At 40.8% G+C, this 22,591-nt stretch overlaps 1 protein-coding gene across 1 annotated transcript; it reads right to left on the reverse strand.

The window, feature by feature from the left end:
• Positions 1–933: 933 nt before the first annotated feature.
• On the reverse strand, positions 934–21,308 carry LOC135697776 (proton-associated sugar transporter A-like). Its single transcript, XM_065217592.1, has 7 exons — positions 21,225–21,308; positions 2,283–2,734; positions 1,701–2,227; positions 1,515–1,645; positions 1,284–1,458; positions 1,127–1,222; positions 934–1,065 (listed from the first exon to the last, which is right to left on the reverse strand). Exons 1-7 carry the CDS (start codon positions 21,293–21,295, stop codon positions 934–936), a joined length of 1,584 nt encoding a protein of 527 aa, XP_065073664.1. The 5' UTR covers positions 21,296–21,308.
• Positions 21,309–22,591: the final 1,283 nt, after the last annotated feature.

A 22,591-nucleotide genomic window follows, 5' to 3' on the forward strand; every position in this document is an offset into this window, starting at 1 on the left:
TTTTCAGACAAATATCGTTGCACTCTTTAATTTAAACGATTAATTACCTTTAAATTAAGATAAGATTTAATTTTAGTTTTTAGTTCTTAGATGTCAATTGTTTTACTGGCATGCTGGATTAGAAAACCTGTTTAAAATACTGAAATGCCAAGGCAGGAACAATGTAAATACTATTAGATATATATCATAACTATTAAGGCTGGTAAGTAAGTGTAGCAGCTGGAGCACCTAGGATAAAATTAAATGTAATTTATTTTGATTTTGAAAAAAAAATCATTCTCCTCTTGCTGGGGATGATTTAGAGGATAAAATTAAAAAAAGATTATTTTTATTTTACATGAATTTAACGTTGAATAACAATTTGTGTTGCTTCAGGCAGAATTAATGCTAATGTTGAAGTGTTAGACTCTTAGATCGGCAATATTCAAAATAATATTTTTTTTTTTTTGAAATTAATATGATTTTTTTTTTTGTTTTTGAGGATCGCTTTCTATTTTGATAATTTTGAGTTGAAAACTCAAGCGTTGATGAATCTCAAAGGATTCAAAACAATCTGTCTTGGCAATCTATGCCTAGGTGATTTCTAGCAACACTGCCAATGCAATCAAGATAGGCGCTGCTCGATTGGCTCTGGGCCTGACAGTTTGTTTGGCTCAAAACCAGCCTGTCCGCTCCTCTCTTATTCTAGAACCTCTCTAACCTCAACGAACGCGTGTTCGTCGATGGAGATTTTCAAAACAATCGCTTTTGATCTACACTGGGTTGAAGCTCTATAGTCATTGCGTGTAATAGTAAATGATGAAAACAGGCACGTATCCGGAATATACAATATATTTGATGTTAAGATTTAAACATGAATATTACATTAATTTAAATAACCAGTTTGACATCTAATATTCAGTTTTTACAAAACTGAGACGACAAGACGTGATTTCAAAGATCCATATAGATGATTTGCGTCGCTGAGAAGGCAGCTAAGCAAGAAAACAGACTTGCTGAATAAACCACGATCGTGGTACTACCATATGCATCAATAATGCTTCCAATAGATAGAGATATGATGACCTGAAAGTGTATCAAGAAGATAGTAAGTTCAACGTATAAATGCCGCATTAAGTTCAGATACCTGTGCCAAAAATAGCATGCTGCTAAGAATAGATATGTCTGCTCCAAAACCTCGAGTCTGGGTATTTGGAATGTATCGTCCATCAATCACCTCAAACTTAGAGATTAAATCCAATTTAGATATTTTGAATAATAAACTGAAAAATATATAATCTTACCGATTTTTTTAAGTGATACTGGGAGATCAGTAGAAATGGTAGCGAATAGATTGTGGCGTATTTGACACCCATGGTTACACAGCAGATGAATACGGAGAACTTGGCCTTATGAATAGCCATCAGCATCATCCCGATGCAGTTCAGCAGCAGTCCGCCAATGTACACAGATCTTGTGCTGAAAGTGTTAAAATTTTTAAATTAAAATTGACAGAATAAATGGATGAGATTTACCTGAATAATTTTATGACAGATTCTATAACCATCGAATACATCGCAGAGCTCAAAACGAATATGGCCATACCTAAACTCCCAAAGCGAAGTCCTTCGTGGTACATCTCCCACATAGAGGAGCCTTCGGCAGCCTGTTCAAAAAAAATGAATTAACATGTGTCACGACAACCGCTTCATAGCACAAACCATTGCATCTCCATGGAATATCTCCCTTCCCACAAAGTCCGTAAAGTACAGACAATAACTAAGGTATCCTAAATGTGACAAAAATTGCGTAAAATAAAGTATTCGCAAAGCTTTGGGCAGCCGGATGAGATTCGCCAGAAACGTTTTGAGATTCAAGGGTTGACCAGTGTTCTCCGGATGGTAAACATGAGCCCTTTCTACCGTTTCCGACTCCATTGACATCACGCTACTGACTCGCGAGAGATTCAACTGGCGACGCTTTTCTTCATCGAAGGCTTCCTTCGAAATAGGTCTCAAAAGGTAGTCCTTTTCCAACAGCTCCAGCGGTACTTCCCGAAAGCTGGATAAGGTGGTGGCAGTTCCGATCAGAACGATTACGACAACCACTGCGAATACCGTGGCTTCGTTCGAACCCAGCATGATTCCGATGCTTGTGTCTGACCAATCGATAGCTCCGAGCATATATCCGACGAAGCCTCCAAAACCACCGATCATTACGGCCACTGTCAGTACCTTCGGGTGATCGTCTGGAATTTTGAAGCTGCAGAAGCTGAGGATACTCTGCAAGCGTATAGAACCTACCTGTAATGCACATGTCCAGAAAATAGGTTCTCGCCAGCCCATTGGTAGTTTCCACGCTGAAATCGGTCAATACCAAACCGATAGCCGTGATCAAAGTACCCCATCGGAATGTGGACATTGCTTGCGGGGGAACATCATCGTCGCCGAACCACATACCAATTATTCGTCCATAAGGCAGTATCAGCAATCCAAGCATCAACCCAATGCCAAGTGCCAGCAGAACCGGTCTCCGCCGACCCCATTCCAGCCGGAGTTGATCGCTCATCGAGGCTACCAGTGGGGCCAAGAAAAACCCAAGTGTCGGCGAAATGGCCCATACCATCGTCATGAACGTGTGAGAAATGCCGATACCCAACAGGATGGGTGATACGAACGCTGTTTCGGCGGCATAGGTGAACTGGATGCCGACGATGATGAAGGTCAAGCGGACTAGCTCCCAGCGTGTTTTGGGTCTGGAAAAAGGTAGAATCAGCAGATTGGATTACAATTCTGTGGAAGCTAGATTTAAGGTTTTATTTAATCATCGTATAAAACGTTCCACTGGAACTTATGTTTGATCTCAATTAAGTATTCCATGAGCATTTCCCTGTTTCGTGCTCTGAACTGCGAATCTTGGAGTCAAATGTGTTTAGAGTAAAAATCATGAGATTATAGAGGAGAGTCCAATGAATTTCCAAGATAAGTCAATATTTTTTCCTTTTACGTCTAGTGCTAGACGTAGCAGAAAGTTTAGAAATATTTAATCCGGAAAATCCGGAATATCTGCAAAAGTGGTCACTCCACGAAACTGATCCTAAAGCCCCGTGATTTTTCTTTGAAAACATTATGAACTGTGATATAAGAAAGAATTTGGGGTCGTGACATAAACATGGACCCAGGTTCGGTAATATTTTTACAGATGTTGCCCTTCTCACGAGTATGGCGTGTAATCTGTTGAAATTTAGCATTTTACAAATTTTTGTTACTTTAATTACCGATGTATCAGATTTGTACGAATCAAAACTGATTTCGATAATTATTTGTACAGATGTGTTGTTATTTAAAAAAAAATTTCTGTAGTTAAGAACTTGTTTACCCGTTATCAATAACTGAAAACTTTATGTAGTATTAAACCAGACTTCCTACTGAACACATGTTTTTCTCTAGAGGTTATGGGCCCAGTTACGTCCGGCCTCTGAAGTTGAAGCTAATTGATTTGAAGAATCCAGAAATTCGTTACGGAATTACGGAGAAGATGGGAGTGAAGATGTCAAGCGCGGCGAAAGTAGGAATAGTCCAGTTTGCTGGTGAAGGATACGACGTGTGGAGGTTCCGGGTCGAAACGCAGTTGTCCGCTCACGGCGTGAAGGAAATGATCACGAAGGATGTACCAGCTGACGAAGCGCAGAGGAAAACTTTTCAAGAAAAGGACGAAAAGGCGAAGGCTCTTCTAGTTGCATACATCGCGGATTCTCATCTGGAGTACGTGCGTGACAAGAACACTGCGAAGGAAATGTGGAACTCCCTGGCAAGCACGTTCGCGAAGAAGAGTTTTGCAGCGCAAACATACATTCGGAGGTCCTTAGCAACGCTGAAGATGGAAGAAGGAACACCGTTAAAGGACTACTTCCGAAAATTTGACGAGTTAGTCCGCCAGTTGAAGGGAGCTGGTGCTACTGTCACGGAGTTAGATGCCGTAAGTCAACTGTTCATTTCTCTGCCATCGACGTACGATGTTGTCACCACGGCTATGGAGAACCTGAGAGATGATCAGTTGAAGTTGGACACGGTGAAGGCGCGTTTGCTGGCCGAAGAGCAGAAACGAATGGGAAGAGGAGACAATTTATGTGCCAATGGTGTCTCGGATGGATCAGGATCAGCGTTTGCAGCGAAGTCGGAAAGAAGCAAGGAAAAGTCCAAGTTTCAAGGAAAATGCTTTGTGTGTGGTGAACAAGAACACAAGAAGGTTGCATGTCCAAAGTTCAAAAAGCAGTATGATCGAGCTCAAGTAGCAACTGTTCCCGTAGACAGAGAAGTGGCGTTGATGATTTCCCAGGAAGCGATCTACAAGTCGAAATTGGACATTGCATGGATATTGGACTCGGGAGCAAGTCGTCACATGGCCAATGATGAGCGGTATTTTCACGAGTTCAAAGAGTTCGACAGACCGCTGGCAATTGAAAGTGCCAAGCAAGGTGAGAAACTTATTGCTACTAAAGAAGACACAGTGAAAGCGAAGACGTTCATGGGTGAGAACAGTCTGACATTGTCCTTGGGAAACGTCTTATTTGTGAAGAACCTCAAGTTCAATTTGCTGTCATTGTCGCGGTTGCTGAAAGCAGGAGTCCAAGTGGAATTCCAGCCGGATCGAGCAGTGTTGTCCAAAAACGGTGAAACAATAGCTGTGGCGGAACTACGCGGAAAACTATTCTACCTGACGATGCAGCGTTATACATCAGATTCGGCCATCCTTGCGAAAGGTGATGGTGATGAGTTGCAGCTATGGCACAAACGGTTTGGTCACTTCAGCTTCAAGAATGTACGACGCCTGAAGCAGAGTGAAATGGTAGATGGAATCGGGGAAATTAACAATGAAGATGGATTTTGCGAGTCCTGTGCAGATAGCAAGATGACCCGGTTGCCATTCAACAAGAGTCGACCGAGCACAACAAGACCATTGGAGCGTGTTCATACGGATGTTTGCGGCCAGATAACACCGAAAACAGTAGATGGGTATCAGTACTTCGTGTCGTTTATCGATGACTATACTCATTTTGCTGTTATATATTTGATGAAACGGAAGGACCAAGTGTTTGATTTCTTCAAAATATACGAGGCCATGGCAACGGCAAAGTTCGGGAACAAGATCGCAAACTTGAGGTGTGACCTGGGAAGAGAATACTTTTCGAATGATCAGCTTGCGTACTATATGAAACAAGGAATTCAAGTTGAATCAACCGTAGGTTATACACCACAGCATAACGGAGTAGCAGAGAGGTTCAACCGGACCATTGTGGAAAAAATGGGGACTATGCTAGCCGGAGCACGGAAAACTATGTGGGGTGGAGCAGTATTGAATGCAGTGTACACAACAAACCGAAGTCCAACTGAAGCGTTGAAACAAAACTGTAACCAGATGTTGGGAAACTGAGAGTGTTCGGATGCCAGTCATTTGCATGGGTTCCGATACAAAAGAGGAGCATGTTGGACCCAACCGGTTTGCGCAGTATGATGCTGGGCTACGCACCAGCCGGTTATCGTCTGTGGAATCCAAAAACGAAAGGAAAATGTTCGAGACAAGTTTTCCGTTCAAGACACCAGAGAAATCGCTGGAGGAAGAAGTAGCTTCGAAGATGGTGATTCCTGAAGTTATTCCAGCCGTTGAAGAGATCAATACAGATGACGTGCAGCCAACGAATGAATTTGAAGATGACCATCAAGAGCTGTCCGAAGATGAGTTTGAAGATGTTGACGAAGTTGCTGACAACACTAATGAAGAAGGCGCATCGGCGCTACCACCACACTCAAAGAATGGGAGCAACTGTGAGGAGTGTGTTCCGAGGTCTAGTGGTTGGGAGCGTAGGACCCCAGGTTGGTTAGCTGATTTTATTGCCCCCTATAGAGCCCTTTCTGCTGCTGATGGATCCCAACAGGTTCCGACATGTTACGATGAGGTTGACGGTCATCCGCACGAGACGGAATGGAGGCAAGCAATAGCTGACGAGCTAAGGTCTTTGAAGAAAAACCAAACCTGGACGATGGTGAGGTGCCCTGATGCAATGAAGCCTTTGCCGAGTAAATGGGTGTTCACGTTGAAGACCGATGCTGACGGGAATCCTGTGCGCTACAAGGCCCGCCTGGTTGCCAAAGGGTACATGCAGCGGAAGCACGTGGACTATGAAGAGACGTTTGCTCCAGTGGCAAAGCTTTCAACTATACGAACGATTCTGGCGATTACGACGAACCGAAACCTGAAGATCCATCAAATGGAGGAAAAAGTGTACATGCGTGTTCCAGAGGGGGTAAGCAGTCAACCGAACGAAGCATGCTTGTTAAAGAAATCGCTATACGGTCTCAAGCAATCACCTCGCTGTTGGAACGGTCGCTTTAATGAAGTTCTGGTGAGCATGGGATTTCGTCGTTCCCGACACGACTACTGCGTATATGTGCGTGGACAAGGAAATCAAATCGCTTACATCGTTATCTATGTGGACGATTTGCTCGTGGTTGCGGGCGATCTGCGCATTATTGAGGAGATTAAAGATCGATTGAAACGAGAATTTGAAATGACGGATTTGAACGAACTACATCACTTTTTGGGCATCAAGATAGAACGTGACGAGGAAGATACTATGTATTTGTCTCAAGAAACACTTATCCGAAAAATACTAATACGTTTCGGAATGGACGGCTGTAAACCTGCCCACACACCCGCTGAAACTAAGTTGCAGCTTCGAAAGACCACTGAAGGATGCAACTATCCGTATCGAGAACTGGTTGGCAGTCTTATCTTCCTGATGCTGGGCTCAATACCAGACCTGTGCTACGTTGTGGGCTATCTGGCAAGATTCCAAGATGCTGCAGGAGAGGAACACTGGAAGCATGCTAATCGAGTACTGCGTTATCTTCAAGCGACATAAGACCTAAGGCTGATCTTTAAGAGGAACCCGCATGAACGACCGGTCGCTGTGTTTGTTGATGCTGACTATGCAAGCGACGAGGAGGATCGTAAGTGTGTTTCTGGATTCCTGATTAAGGTATTTGGATGTACTGCCGTGCGGTCGTCCAAGAAGCAGCGCACGGTAGCTATGTCATCCACAGAAGCTGAGTACATCGCATTGAGCTCATCTGTTAGCGAAACGATTTGGCTTACTGGACTGCTATCCGTTTTGTGTGAATCAAACTTGTATCCTGTACCAATCTACGAGGACAACCAAGAAGCTATAGCTATGGCAGAGAAGGAGGAGACGAAACGTGTCAAGTAATAGATGTCAAGTTTCATTTTATTCGAGAAGCGGTTGCAGACGGAAAGGTGAAACTTGTATATGTACCAACCCGGAAGCAAGAAGCGGACATTCTTACAAAGTCACTTCCAGCCCCGGCTTTAACACTTTTGAGAACGAAGATAGGATTGGAGGCCATCAACTGAGAGGGGGTGAAGAGTTGGATCGAAGGAGCAGTTGATTGCTGTAGTTATGAACTTGTTTACCCGTTATCAATAACTGAAACTTTATGTAGTATTAAACCAGACTTCCTACTGAACTGTCTTTCTCTAGATATGCCGGCTTAAGGCAGACGTGAGCTTGCCACAATCTAAAATTAAGGAAGCTGTTCACATTTCTGACAATCTGATTCTTCAAGTCTCCGAATATTTTGAGCAAAACGCCAGGAAACGAGCCAGAAAATTTATACGTTGCCAGAGAATAGATGAGCATGAAGAATCAGTGCGATACTTCTTTGATGTCTTTAAAAAGATGGATTTGTTTGAAGACGTTAAGACATTTAATCGTCACAAAGCATTCCTTCAGACATTGGCGACATGTGACATGTGCGAGCATTGGCCATCATCCGAATCAAGAACCCGTCACGAGGTGCTAAACGAACAAACCAGGGCAATGTCGATAGAAAAAATCCGTTGAATGGAATCATCGAATGTGTGGAGGTAATTTGAATTTAATGAATCGTTTGTGAACGATTTAAAACTTAATCCGTTTTAAAAAGGTGGCTAACCCGTTTCCGGTTGTGACTGCCAACACTCCGGTATTGTACGTGAAAGCAAAATCGCTGGAAGGCAGCAACAACGCATCGGTGTCATTTTCTGGAAGGAATCCGTTATTCCGATTGCAAAGGACATGACGAATTCTTTTCGCATTCTGTGTGAAACATTCGAGGTCTTCAATTGCAGTGTGAACCCGACGGACAAGCAGTTTTTTAAAGTTTATTTTCGCTGCAATTCTCGGAATTGGAACCCTGTCCACCACGGGTGAAAAATTTCTGCGTAGCTTGGAGTAACTTTTTCCTTGTCCAGAATCAAATGTAACAAAATTGGCATTGAATAAACATAAAAATAATATTATAAGTATATTAATGAAACTATAGCTTGAAAACAAAATCCCAAAAAAAAATTAAGATTAGCTTAGGTTAAATTTTTTTTTAACAAAACTCGGTTATTTTTGGGGAAATATTCCGTAACTAATAACCAGATACTTGCAACAAAAAAAAACTAAATGACGAGCTGGTCGGTAGGCAATGAGAACCGAAATGATCAGTAATTTTAACTAATGGCTCAGTAAATTTTGACACATCGTTCGAAGTGATAGAGTACCGAGTAGGCGGTAATTGAAATTAATTACCGAGATGATCACCGAGCACTTAGCTGCTATAATTTCGGTATTTTTTTACCGGGCTCGCTAATATCGATTGAGTGTGTATGACTGTATTTTGGCTAATTATGAATATTTTTGCCCATTGATCTAAATTATAGCCACTTGCAAAACCCATAAACACACCTTAAAAAACGTGTAACAACTCTTTTCGTTTAAAAAAAGTAGACGACCCTATTTTAAATCTTTGAAAAATAAAAATAATAATATAAAATAAAAATAAAAATAATTTATAGACACTAGGAATTCTAGAGGTAAAGTTACGGGATGTAATGTCAGCCTAGCTCCTCATTTCGGTCTATCAATCAAATAACTCATTCTTTCAGCAATAGTAAAGAATATTAATGAAAAACTAATACCACATCTGCTGTGAAATTGGAATCTGTAAATTAACTGTCTATTTTTGGGACAAATTAAGAACATTTAGGGTGGGTGAGCCTGTAGTGGAGGTTCTAATCCATTTTATTAATTAAACAATAAATGTACGATGTACACACAATTGTTGTACGTCAATCTTTCACTCAAAAATATTACAAAACGAATATAGATTAAATTTTATGCATTTTATGGTTTTTCAAAATTTATACATTGGTAAGATTAAAATTTTCGTCAAAATTATACTAAGTCCGAATAACGGAGTGGAATTCGATCAGTGTTTACTAAAATGATGGGAAAAAGAACATCTGGGTTCTCTTCGGAGCTTCGTGCTGGTGAAGAGCTTCATCCCGGTTGATTACTACTGCGCCTGTAATTTGCTGGGCAGCTAGCATGCGTGAGCACGAGTTCATCATAATAAACATCGAAATGGTAAGTATTTTTTAAATAATATTCATAAAAATAAAATTATTCAAAACCCCTCCTGAGACAATTTTAATTTTAATTTGAAAACAATAATATTTACAATAAATAAAATAAAGAAGCGAAACATACATTCTCTTGAATAAACCGTATCTATTCATTGTATGTATATTTCGATTTTATACTATGGCACGCATAAACCATTTTTATACTAAGTTTGCTTTCTCTCACTTTATACCGACCTTTGCGTCGGTACGGAGAGTTGCGATTTAGCGTAACTTTTATATTATTTAGATTTCAATATTTTTTGAGTGTTAGTTTTCATCCTCTATTTTGATATGAAAATATTACACTGTAATAAAATTGCATACAATTTTAGAAAACTCATCCTCCATTAATAGGAACACTGTTCCAGTAGTTGTGGTAGTTGCTAACTTTGGTTCCTAAAGGGTGATACGGTCAAAATTTGGTCAAGGGAAAACGCGTGTAAATCGGTGAAATCGTTTATTTAAAAAATCAAATTAAATTTCTTTTTCAAGTTCAATTAGTATAAAATTCAGGAAAAATATTCAGTTAGGCTTCCGCTTTTCCAAATCCGAATTGCCGGGCCTTACGCTTGACCTCTGCCATCAGATTTTGTACAGCCACCTTGTCCACCTTCTTCGCCGCAGAAAGCCAGTTTGCCTTGAACTGCTGCTCGCCCTTAGCAGTTTTTTTGGTCTTCTTTAGGTTCCGCTTGACAATAGCCCAGTATTTCTCAATTGGGCGGAGCTCTGGCGTGTTGGGAGGGTTCTTGTCCTTGGGAACCACCTGCACGTTGTTGGCGGCGTACCACTCCATGGCCTTTTTACCGTAATGGCAAGATGCCAAATCCGGCCAAAACAGTACGGAACAACCGTGTTTCTTCAGGAAAGGCAGCAGACGTTTATTCAAACACTCTTTCACGTAAATTTCTTGGTTGACAGTCCCGGAAGCTATGAAAATGCTGCTTTTCAAGCCACAGGTACAGATGGCTTGCCAAACCAGATATTTCTTTGCGAACTTTGACAGTTTCATGTGCTTGAAAACATCTGCTACCTTTCCCCTTCCTTTTGCCGTATAAAACTCCTGTCCCGGAAGCTGCTTGTAGTCGGCTTTGACGTAGGTTTCGTCGTCCATTACCACGCAGTCAAACTTCGTCAGCATCGTCGTGTACAGCCTCCGGGATCGCGCTTTGGCCGTCGTATTTTGTTTATCATCGCGATTTGGAGTCACTACCTTCTTGTAAGTCGATAGTCCGGCTCGTTTTTTGGCTCGATGCACGGTTGTAGACGATACACCTAGCTTATTTGCGGCATCTCGGAGAGAGAGGTTAGGGTTTCGCTTGAAACTACCGGCAACTCTCTTTGTCGTCTCAGCGGCTTCCGGTTTTCGATTTCCCCCCGATCCAAACTTCCTGGCTGTCGACAAACGTTCCCCAAACACTTTAATTACATCCCTTCGAGGCTAATAATACTCGTAGTTTTGAATATTTCAAGGACGATCATATTTTCAAAACTGTTATGATCGAAGGTCACCTGGAGAACCAAAACGACTCACTCGTTGATGTGGACCAAATTGCGTACGATGAGTTAAAACGCACAGCTTCGTTGAGTATTGTCGTATTTCACCTTCAAATCAGCAGCAGTTGTGCACACGACTGTCTTCCACAACAATAGTTTACAGACTGATTTTTTTTTCTCTCCTCATCCCTCTTCACTCTTCCGGTCTGATTTAGCGTTTTTCATTTACGTTTTTCCGTCACCGTCAGAACGATTGATCGCAACGCCATTTCCTTATGCGTTTTGTGAAGTGTGTCCTGGATAGCCTCTACACTGTAATAAATTACTTAAATATTCCTTCTCGACCAATTATTATTTCTTTATGTCTTACTGTTAAACTGACATTTATTTCATTCACAAACACTCTTATTATTAATTTAATTATAACCATGCAAATTGTTTACTACATTTCTCATTGCCTTCACTTGTTCAAGTATTAGTTCCTACAAGTATAAGCCGGCTTAAGGCAGACGCGAGCTTGCCACAATCTAAAATTAAGGAAGCTGTTAACATTTCTGACAATCTGATTCTTCAAGTCTCCGAGTATTTTGAGCAAAAAGCCAGGAAACGATCCAGAAAATTTATATGTTGCCAGAGAATAGATGAGCAAGAAGAATCTTTAAAAAGATGGTTTTGTTTGAAAACGTTAAGACATTTAAGGTGGTTCGCTGTGAGATCCTTATTCTTGCTACCACCTCGAAACTTTAAGTGCACAAATATCAGCTTCCACAACACGTACTACAATGAAACTGTTACTCCACGTTTGCTGCACTGCAGCATAATTGCAGTAGCAATTTCAGGTGAAATGGAACTTCAATTTCCGGGATTTGTGTAATTGAAAATTGGAGGTGGAAGTGCATTTATAGCCATTTGTGAACTCTACAAGGAATCACCTTAATCGTCAGAAAGCATTCCTTCAGACATTGGCGACATGTGACATGAGCGAGCATTGGCCATCATCCGAATCAAGAACCCGTCACGAGGTGCTAAACGAACAAACCAGGGCAATGTCGATAGAAAAAATCCGTTGGATGGAATCATCGAATGGGTGGAGGTAATTTGAATTTAATGAATCGTTTGTGAACGATTTAAAACTTAATCTGTTTCAATAGGTGGATAACCCGTTTCCGGTTGTGACTGCCAACATTCCGGAATTGTACGTGAAAGCAAAATCGCTGGAAGGCAGCAACGACGGTGTAATTTCCTGGAAGGATTCCGTTATTCCGATTGCGAAGGATACGACGAATTCCTTTCGCATTCTGTGTGAAACCTTCGAGGTCTTCAATTGCAGTGTGAACCCGACGGACAAGCAGTTTTTAAAGTTTATTTTCACTGCAATTCTCGGAATTGGAACCCTGTCCACCACGGGTGAAAAATTTCTGCGTATCTTGGAGTAACTTTTTCCTTGTCCAGAATCAAATGTAACAAAATTGGCATTGAATAAATATAAAAATAATATTATAAGTATATTAATAAAACTATAGCTTGAAGACAAAATCTCAAAAGAAAATTAAAATAAGCTCAAGTTAAATTTTTTTTAACAAAACTTGTTTATTTTTGGGGAAATATTCCGTAACTAATAACCGGATACTTGCAAAAAAAAAAAAAAAAACTAAATGACGAGCCGGTCGGTAAGCAATGAGAACCGAAATGATCAGTAATTTTAACTAATGGCTCAGTAAATTTTGACACATCGTTCGAATTGATAGAGTACCGAGTAACCGGTAATTGAAATTCATTACCGAGATGATCACCGAGCACTCACCTGTTATAATTTCGGTATTTTTTTATCGGGTTCGCTAATATCGATTGAGTGTGTATGACTGCATTTTGGCTAATTATGAATATTTTTGCCCATTAATCTAAATTATAGCCACTTGCCAAACCCATAAACACCTTAATTTTTAGTTTGAAACATGCAAATATGCTTTATTTAAGGAGAGCCACCGATGAACCGGATCCTCCTCATTATTCCGGCACAACCTCCATACCTCAACTATAGGTACACCACTTAAGGGCGAACACGAAATTATTGCGACACATTCAACAGGGCATAACTTTTTTGCCATTGGGTAAAAATCAACCAAATTTTGCACACTTTCTCATTGATGTGTATTGTGTACATGCTGTCAAACTCGAAGTCGTGTTTTTCGATTCAACGAAAATGGAGGTGAACCAACGCGAGTTGAGAGAACAAATTCTTTCCAAACACCTGGAATTTCCTGACCTGTCGCACCGGCAGTTGGGAAAAATTTTGAACATTCACTATTCAACCGTCTCCAGAGTGTTGAAGCGGTTCCAGGAGTGGTTGACGTTGGACCACGGCAAAGGAGCTGGAAGAAAACCGGGACCGGAGAACAAAAAGACGGAGTGAAAGGTGAAGCGGATGATTAAAGCAAATCCCAACGTCTCAAGCCGTGATTTGGCTAAAAAGATCGGCATGTCGCAGAGCTACGTCCATAATGCAAAGAAGAGAGCTGGACTACATACATACAAGGTACAGAACTTCCCAAACCGCGATGAGCGGCAACAATCGACGGCTAAAACTCGGGCACGGAAGCTCTACGAGAAGATGCTGACAAAATATGGCTGCTGTGTGATGGACGACGAAACGTATATAAAAGCCGATTTTAAGCAAATTCCGGGGTTGGAGTTTTTCACCGGCAAGAGCAAGTTCGATGTGGACGACAAATTTAAGAAGAAGAAAATGTCGAAGTTCGCCTCCAAATATCTCATTTGGCAGGCCATCTGCTCTTGCGGACTGAGGAGTGAGCCTTTCGTGGCAAAGGGCACAGTAAATGGCGAGATCTACAAATCTGAGTGTCTCGAGAAGCGCCTTTTGCCGTTCTTGCAGCAGCACGACGAAGCTCCGCTATTTTGGCCAGATTTGGCATCATGCCACTATTCTAAAAGTGTCCTGGAGTGGTATGAGGCCAATTCTGTCCATTTTGTTCCAAAGGACATGAATCCGCCAAACTGTCCGGAGCTGCGCCCGGTGGAGCAGTACTGGGCAATAATGAAGCGGGAACTTCGGAAGAGCAAGAAGACAGTCAAAGACGAGAAGGACATGTTAAGAAAATGGAAAAAAAACTGAGAAACTGGTACCGGATGACACTGTAAAGACTTTGATGGAGGGCATCAAGCGAAAATGCGTTCAATTTTATACTCAAGGCTCCATCGATTAACTTTTCTTTTGATTTTTGAAGTAAATATATGTATAAAACTACCCTAAAATTTTGGTTTGATTCTAAACATTATAAGAAAATTGGCATGACATTTTCGGTGTCGCAATAATTTCGTGTTCGCCCTTTAGTACTGGAACATCTACCCTATTGCTCTGTTTTTTAAAGATAAAGTTTAGTGAAATATTCGTAATTTTCCATTTTTGAGTGCCTTGATCTTGCTGTATTATTGCACTAACGAAAATCTACACTTTGATGGTCATCAAAAAACCTGATAATTTCAATATCACACTTTTCACTCCCATTGTGTATTTCGAAGATTTAACGCTTTTTGCGCTTTATAACTATGGGACGAACATTAGAGACGTAATTTTGAGACGTGGTCATAATTATGGCTTTGGAAATTATTTGATAAACCTTGTTTTGGTATTGGTGAAACCACAAACGAAGTGACAGACGGAGCGGCTCGAAAACTTTGGTGACTAACCTGCTATTTCAATTTTTCAGTGTACCACATGGCAACACCACTACTACTGGATTGTACCACATGGTAACACTACTACTGGATTGTACTAGCATTTTCCCCAAATTTATTAGAATGTTTTGGTTCTATCTCTTTCACTCTACTCAAAACTGAAATGCATAAAAAATGACAAAATGATACACTCTTTGCACACTGTCAAAGAATCATTGTTCACAAAATCAACTTTGTTCAAATCAAAACAAAAAAACTAACCCATCTGGTGGATGATGGCACAAGCTTCCAAGAAAATTCTATTACAATGAACCACATTATTTTAATGGATATCTTCGCCAGTTAGTCGTCTGTCACTTCGTTTGTGGGTGAAACCATTCGCGTTGATGACGACTGTGCAGCTGTTCACTCCTATATGAAATCCCTATAAGCAAATGTCGAATTTCGTAAAACATAGCGGTTCGTTTCTTATCCTTTCACTCCACTGAAACATCCCGTAGGCAAAATCAGAGTTGCTAATAGAAGAATTACGCAGACTGAAACCAAAATCTACCTATCGAACTGTCAAACCGTCTACCTATCGAGCTTAGTAGCCAAATGAACTCTGTTGCGTGGAAAGTATTGATTGCACAAATCAGGATAATAGAGGAAACTTTCACAGATGAAGTCATCCGAGGTGTAAACAAAAACAAAGGTTGCCAAAATAAAAAAAAATGTTCATTGATCAACATCAGTGTTGCAAGCTTCACTCTGCGTAACTCTTCTATTCCCAACAAACATTGAATGTTGAATAACAGTTTATTCAGGCAAACACAAGCTTCTTCAGCTAAAAAATAGCTTATTCAACTATTGATCAACTCAAATTGTTTGTTGGGTTATCAACTCTGAGCAAAATGTTAATCTTTGCGGGAAAGGAGGGGTCAACACGGTACACACGCTATTTCTAAACAACCCTAATTTGAGAAGGATCTACTCATATTCGTCAAAAGTAGGGTACCAAGATGACGAATAGAAAACATCAACGATGTTGTTCATTTGTCATCTGGTCAGTTCCAACTTTGTTTGCTCAATTTAGGGTAGCCCTACTTTTGCAATTGGATCCGTTTCTTTGCATGGGTATGTTTTTCGTAACTAGCGTAAGTGTGCCTGCGATTTGCATTGAGTGTCGGAGCTTGTGAGTAAGCTGAAGGATGCCTCGCTGGATACGCCCAAGACTGGACGGGCGGTAGCTGATGGCCGTGAACGGTTCCTGGAGAAAGCACTAGATGCGACTCTCCTCTCAGATGACCATGGCAATGCAGGAAGTATTACAACAAAGGTAGGGTTAACTACCCCATTTCCGGCCTATTAAGCATAACCCGCACTTAGTCTTTCTTAATCTAGTTCAGTTTAGCACCAAACGGAATGTTATTATTACTGATGGCTTCCAAATTTATTTACCTTTACGTACGAACCGTAAGATTTGAAAACGAGAAACCAATCGTTGAGATATTGTCATAAGTCCAACACTGCTTCCTGACGCCAAACTCGGCCTACGGATTTTAAACTCGGCTTAACGCATTGAAACGCAATTGAAACGCCATTGAATTTACTTCGGCCTATCGAATGAAGATAAAAATTGATTCGTTTGGAGCGTTTCTTTTGTTTTTGGGAATAATGGGTGCAAACCTTCATACCACGCGTTCGCATTGACTTCGTTCGGTAGCTAATTAACTAAAGTATCGTACCAAACGCATAATTGACTTGTTAACTCTGAAATCATGGATTAATTTGAAGTTTTCTGCTCGATAGGCCCAAAATGGGCGATAAGCCGAAGTAGTTCTCTACCCTAATTGCTATTTGATATTTTTGCAAACAGTGACAGATAGCGGACATGAAGAACCAGTGGAGGTGCTGAACAAAGGTGTTATATCCTAGACAAATGGTAAGTTATAAATTCGCAGTTGTCGTTGTCGTAGGCACCGTCGTAGTCGCCGAAGGCAGTACCGTTAGTATATTTAAAATTAACCATCAACCGCTGAAAATGTGAACTATCGCGTATTTCTGTTGTTCATTACATGCCTAGTGAAATTCGAGAACGTAATTTCATTTGAATAACTTGTTTAACTAGGTCTTAAACAATCGTCACGTCGATCATAGCTTGTTATGATTGCCTGAACCATGCGTAAAGAGCAAATCTAAACATTGAACGTCGCGTGAAAGTGGAACTTAAGGGGGTAGTCCACTCTGGAATTTTTTTGGTTTGGCTTAAAAATACTTTGGAATGTCTACTTTGACATATACTTGACCGCAAGTCCGCAAGTGACATCGTTCCAAAGTTATAGGCCGATTAGTGGACTCGTGTCCAGACGCTCCAAGCGCGCTCAGGTGAGCGCTCGGAGTACCCGCCTGTTACTGGCGAAACGGCGTGTCTTAGTAGTTCCAACTGCTACCGCGATTATCTCTAAACGATGTTTTCAAAATTGGCGGGCGCTGTATTTTAGAAACGGCTCATTCGATTTAAACGGCGATTGAATTTTTGAGTTAAGTACTTTTTTTTATAGTTTTGTACGTAGCCGATTTTCAAAAGAATCAAAACTGGATTTTGGTGCAAGCTTTTATCTCCAATTTTAGTGTACAAAAACGGACTGTTTTTTTTCTAAACGTCGCCAAATTTTTATTTTTCAACCAAATCAAAAACGGCTACGTACAAGACTGGGTCACCTATCAGAGAATAACCACAAAAAAATTCGTTGTTCCAGCTCCAGTGGTGTGGTCGCCAGACGTCCCGCCCCACGACGACTCAGACGGGAGGTTTCCTGGGGAACCTGGTGCAGCGGCTACAGAAGACATCCAATCGAGCCAAAAAAAAAAAAAAAATCTCAATTAAAGAGGACATTTCAATTGACAAACCATGCATTCCTTTTTTTGAATTGATCGTTATTTACCCTAAAAAAAAAAAAATCGTGAAAATGACCTATTAAGGATTTGAAAGTTGGTTGCAGTGACTTGCTTACTGAGCAGAAAAACGCGGTCCCTTCTTCCTCTTCTTCGCATTTCAAGCTTATTGCATATCGCATATTAGCTTATTGCGTGCTCTCAACTTAGTGTTCTAGATGCACTTGCACAGTTATTAATTGAGAGCTTTCGATGCCTGTACCATTTTTGCATTGGTATAATTGTGTGGCAAGTCCAATCATACTTCTATGCCCAGGGAAGTCGAGACATTTTCCAACCCGAAAAATTCCTAGACCGAACCGGGAATCGAACCCAACCACCTCCAGCATGGTATTGCTTTGTAGCTGCGCCTTTACCGACTGAGCTAAGGGAGGCCCCGTTTGCGGTCCCAGGTCCTTTCATATTAAAAGTGTATGGTAAGATCGCTTGTTTATCGTGTATTTTGCAAAATTTGTCGTCGGTGCCGAGTTTGAAAAGTTATAACAACTTGAGTAGCGATATAATATGATATGAGGGGTTCGGTGGCCTTAGAGCAACCGTTTTTGCTTACTGAGCAGAACATCATTAGTCTAATCTCAAGCCCATCCACATTCAAGATTCGTCAATCGTTTTATTTGTTAACATGACTACATGGTAATAACAGTAACTCGATTATTAAAAGGAGCTCGTCTGCCTAGTGGAAAACGCTGCTTGCTTGCTGAGCAGAAGACCGTGGGTTCAATACCAAGCTCCTTCGCGTTATATGATTGTTAGGACATCAATTCAGCTGATCGTTTACCAAAACGAACCCTGCTGCAAACCCAACCCTATTACCCAAATATCCCAGTGATTCCTCGTGGAAGTGCAGAGGTGTTCTCGGCTTCCATCAAAGCGAGTGTCACGTCAACACATTCCTACCCCTTCCTTTCTTGACCTGTGTTCGGGCGCGGCCGGCACTGGTATTGCCTAGTTTGAGATCACCAGTTTTTACGCATTGAGGATGATTGCTAGTCCCAAGCATCGTCTATTGGTTCACTGTGTAGTTACAGCTGGTCTGGCAATAACAGAGTAGCAACCGTGGACGGTCAATCATGCTTATGCTCATGCTCATGCTTTAGGGTAGCCCTACTTTTGACGGATATGAGTGGATCTTACTCCTATTTGGGTTCTTTAGAAAGAGCGTGCTGTAAATCCTGCCCTCAAAACAAACTTCACAGCAAATGAAACTGACTCATATTTGAGTAGGGGAAACAGCCCTATTGTTGCGGTACGTTAGCAGCGTTAGAAGCCTATTGTTGTGTATGGAGGTCTCCAAGATTTGTAAAACTACCCCAGCGGTTATGATCTTCCGGATTTTTAATGTGGTGTTATTAAAACCGTTAAAATATGAGTAAAAAAATTAAAACAAGACCCCTCCCGATGGAAATATGCAAGATACGCATAACAATATGCGTTTATTTGAGATGTAAAATTGTAATTTTGATGTAAACAAACGGTTTGGTTGAAGTATCCTCTCATAATCGCCTAGCGCACTCTACATTGGTGGTGCATAGAAACAGCCTATGTTCTAGAGAATGGCAGTTATTTTTCTTCTTAAATTGATGTGACACGCACAGTAACTACTTGTAATCTTAATTTTCAAAAGAACTCCCAGCAAACAAGGAATGCTGAAAACGAGCCTATTCAAGCGAATTAATATTTGTTGGGCTACTCATGATTTAAAGAAGGAAAAATATTTGAGAGTTAGTCATCCGAAGGCTTGCTTAAACTCCTCAAACTTACTGGAGGTTTTAAAACACTCTTGTCCTGCGAGTTTAGCCAGCCCTCACCTCGAGTGAGTGATGACAGGAATATGAAAGAAGTAAACAAAAACTCCTCGAGAGAGAGAGAGTGAACTTCAGCGAAAGGATGATTTTACGTGAGGTGAGCTTTTCGAGACTCCGAATGACTTTTTTGTTCGACGCAAGAAGCTCAGAGTTCACCCAGAGTGAGAGTAAGAGCGTTTGATAGAAAACATGAACATGAATGGCAGCAAACCTCACTCTCATTTTATCTCCCTTCACTCACAAGCTCTGAAGCTCAGTGGAATGATTTGGCAGTAGGCATTCTACTCATCAGAAAAATGTTTCAAACTCGCGAGCAATGCTCCATCAAGCCTGGTCATCCGTTATATCCTCCAACAATTTGACCAGTTTATCCATTTTGACCTTTTGTCCATTCGACCATTTTTTTCTTTTCGACATTTTGTCGATTTCGCCATTTATTAAAATGTTCGACCTTTTGTCCTTCGCCTTTTTGTCTTTCGTTCCTTCGACCTTTGGTCCCCTCGACCTTTAATCTTATCGATTTTTTGCTACAACCGTGTACAGGCTGAGTTCTGTACACGGTAACCGCAAAATACCCAATAATGACTACAAAGTAAGCATTTTCGAGGGAAACTGGGACTACCCATTAAATGAGTAAAATTTCACCCATTTATGAGTAATTACAACTACAAAAATAAGTAGTAAGTATTCATTTTTGAGTAACAAATACTCATAAATGGGTAATATTTTTACTCATTTAATGGGTAGTCCCAGTCTCTCTCGAAAATACTTACTTTGTAGTCATTATTGGGTATTTTGCGGTTACCGTGTAGGAACCATGTTATGATAAAAATTAAAATATGTAAATTTTATTGACTTATTTGTGAGTAACGGTCCCTTCAATTCCAAAATCCATTAAAAAATACTGACACCAGTGAAATAATATAAGTGTGGGAGAACCCATGTAAATTTTATTGAACTGACAATGAATCGAAACGATTCACTGTACACTTAATTTGTTGACAAAATCAAGCAGGATTTGATTCGATCCTGGATCTAAAATAGAGTAACCCTATTATTTTCAAGCTACGAATATTTTTACCTGTGACATACGGTGATTAATCTCAAACGCAGAAGTACATACCTGAACAGATGTGAATAATCTTGACACTGATTCATTGCATATTGATATCGATTTTGTAACATATTATCCATGATAAGATCTTCGCAAATCTGAACTGGTCCATCGTCACCAACTTGTGTTTGCATAGTATGTTTGCCGTTAGAAATTTATTATTTTACCTACTCGCAACCTGAATTCATACTGTTTTGACTTGACAAATCGTAGACGGTTAGTGGACTGAAAAGCTAGGTAAATAAATATAGCTTGGTTTACTACTTCATACTGTTCATACCTGCTACCCGTAGGAAGCATGGCAAGCGTTAATGACTGACTCTGTAGCCATCGACGTCAAATTATTAATTACAGGTGCTGCCTAGTTAAGGAAGAGCTCCATGATATGGATGTTTTTGCTAAATTTACCACCCATACAGTGAAACTGAAGGCAGCATATTAACTAGACAGAGCAATTCTTGGCTAACTCAAACAATTGCGAAAATCAGTCTTATTCTAGCCATCTGTTGGATTTCGAGTCACAAGGAACGATTTTAATCCCCCTTGATTGGGTAATTTAGTTTGAGGAATTGAATGAGTGTTTTTTAGATACTTATACTAGTGCTCAGTTCAACGCTTTGCTTGAAAATAAAAAAAAAAACACCAAACTACGCAATCATTTGATTGAACACCAATGCATACATACATACCTGAACAGATGGGAATAATCTTTGTTTTGATTCTGTGCATGCTCATGCCGTTTTAGCAATATGTTTTCCATAATTTGGACATCTGAAACTCCATCGTGCATTGTGTGTTTTTGTATTGTTTTATAAAAAACTTCCAACCATACGAAGATGCTAAACAAATGTAACCACTAAATTTTCAATGGATCGACTTAACCGAGCACAGACAAATAATAGACTGAACAGGGTGAAGATACAAGCTGCTCTGGTAATCACCTCAATTAAGGGTGCATATTGGCGACAGATAACTGTTATCAACATACGGTTTGGTTGAAACATACCGGATGCGTGATGGTCATAGTATTTGGCAACTTTTAGGTTGACAGTTGCTGACGTTGGAAGTCGGTAATGTTTCTATCTGATTGTTAAGATAATCTAATAGCCATCTTCACCCCATACAAATAGGCATATCTCATCATTTATGATTAAGTGGTTCATTTGGTCATTGTTCTGTGCCATACCCATCAGGTTTAGAAACTCATTTCATCAATTAGACAGCTTTCTGCGCTTCTCCGTTACCTGGTCCAATCTTAGTTAGGCAACTTCCAGTCAAATCCGTACGCAAACCGGGCCATATACATAATGCATCGACTGGAAAGCCAAAGTCCTTAGCCATAACGACGTCGACGACGACAACGACGACGAAGCGATGATGATGAGGCCGGCCGGCTATAGAGAGCCATTTTGAAACTGCACAGCTTTGGTCGTGACATATCTTTGAAGGGTTGGTGCATTCTTCCAAGCAGCCACCCGCTGCCACCCGGGTGCCACAGAAATCTCGTCATACCTACCGGATAAATACGAAGCAGCATGTGCACAGCCGGCTAAACAAGCATCAGCTATCATCACGCGCGCAAACCGAATCCATTTCTCTCTTCTGCTGTGAGTCTTTCCCACAAGGACCGTAGCCGTAGCAGTCGTTGGGCGCCTGTTCGTGTCTTCAATTAGATCCGGTAAGTTTCTGACAAGGCCTTTTACAATCATGTCCTCTTGTTACGGGCCAGCACCACCAGCAGCAGTAGCAACTGGAGTGGAGATTCAAAGTGAAGTCCCTTCTTCTCAAATCGACGGGAATTCCCCATCTCTATTCCTTGGTTGTCCGGCGAACGAGAAAGTGCCAGTAGCTCCTTCGTCAGATGCTGCCGCTTGCTTCTTCAATTAACATCTAATTTAGTAGAAAGTTTACAACATCGCATCACATCGGCAGCAGTACCGGCAGCAGTAGCATATCTGTACGAATGCAAAGAGCTGTTAGGAGGAATCATGCATCCGTTCTAAATACATCTCCAGCAGTGATCCTTATTTAATTTCCACCAGACGCGAGTGCGCGC

The sequence above is a fragment of the Ochlerotatus camptorhynchus genome, unplaced genomic scaffold (assembly GCF_037179485.1).
Source record: "Ochlerotatus camptorhynchus isolate MF236.1 unplaced genomic scaffold, CSIRO-AGI_Acam_v1.1 ptg000077l, whole genome shotgun sequence".
Classification (NCBI taxonomy): Eukaryota; Metazoa; Arthropoda; class Insecta; order Diptera; family Culicidae; genus Ochlerotatus; species Ochlerotatus camptorhynchus.

Excerpts from the sequence above, each read along its gene's own strand:
- LOC135697776 (XM_065217592.1), bottom strand. The coding sequence starts at position 21,295 with ATGGAAAACATATTGCTAAAACGGCATGAGCATGCACAGAATCAAAAC. Across the intron at positions 2,735-21,224 it reads GATTATTCCCATCTGTTCAG|ACCCAAAACACGCTGGGAGC; the intron begins GTATGTATGTAT and ends ACCTTTTTCCAG. Across the intron at positions 1,223-1,283 it reads AGTATCACTTAAAAAAATCG|TTTGAGGTGATTGATGGACG; the intron begins GTAAGATTATAT and ends TTAATCTCTAAG.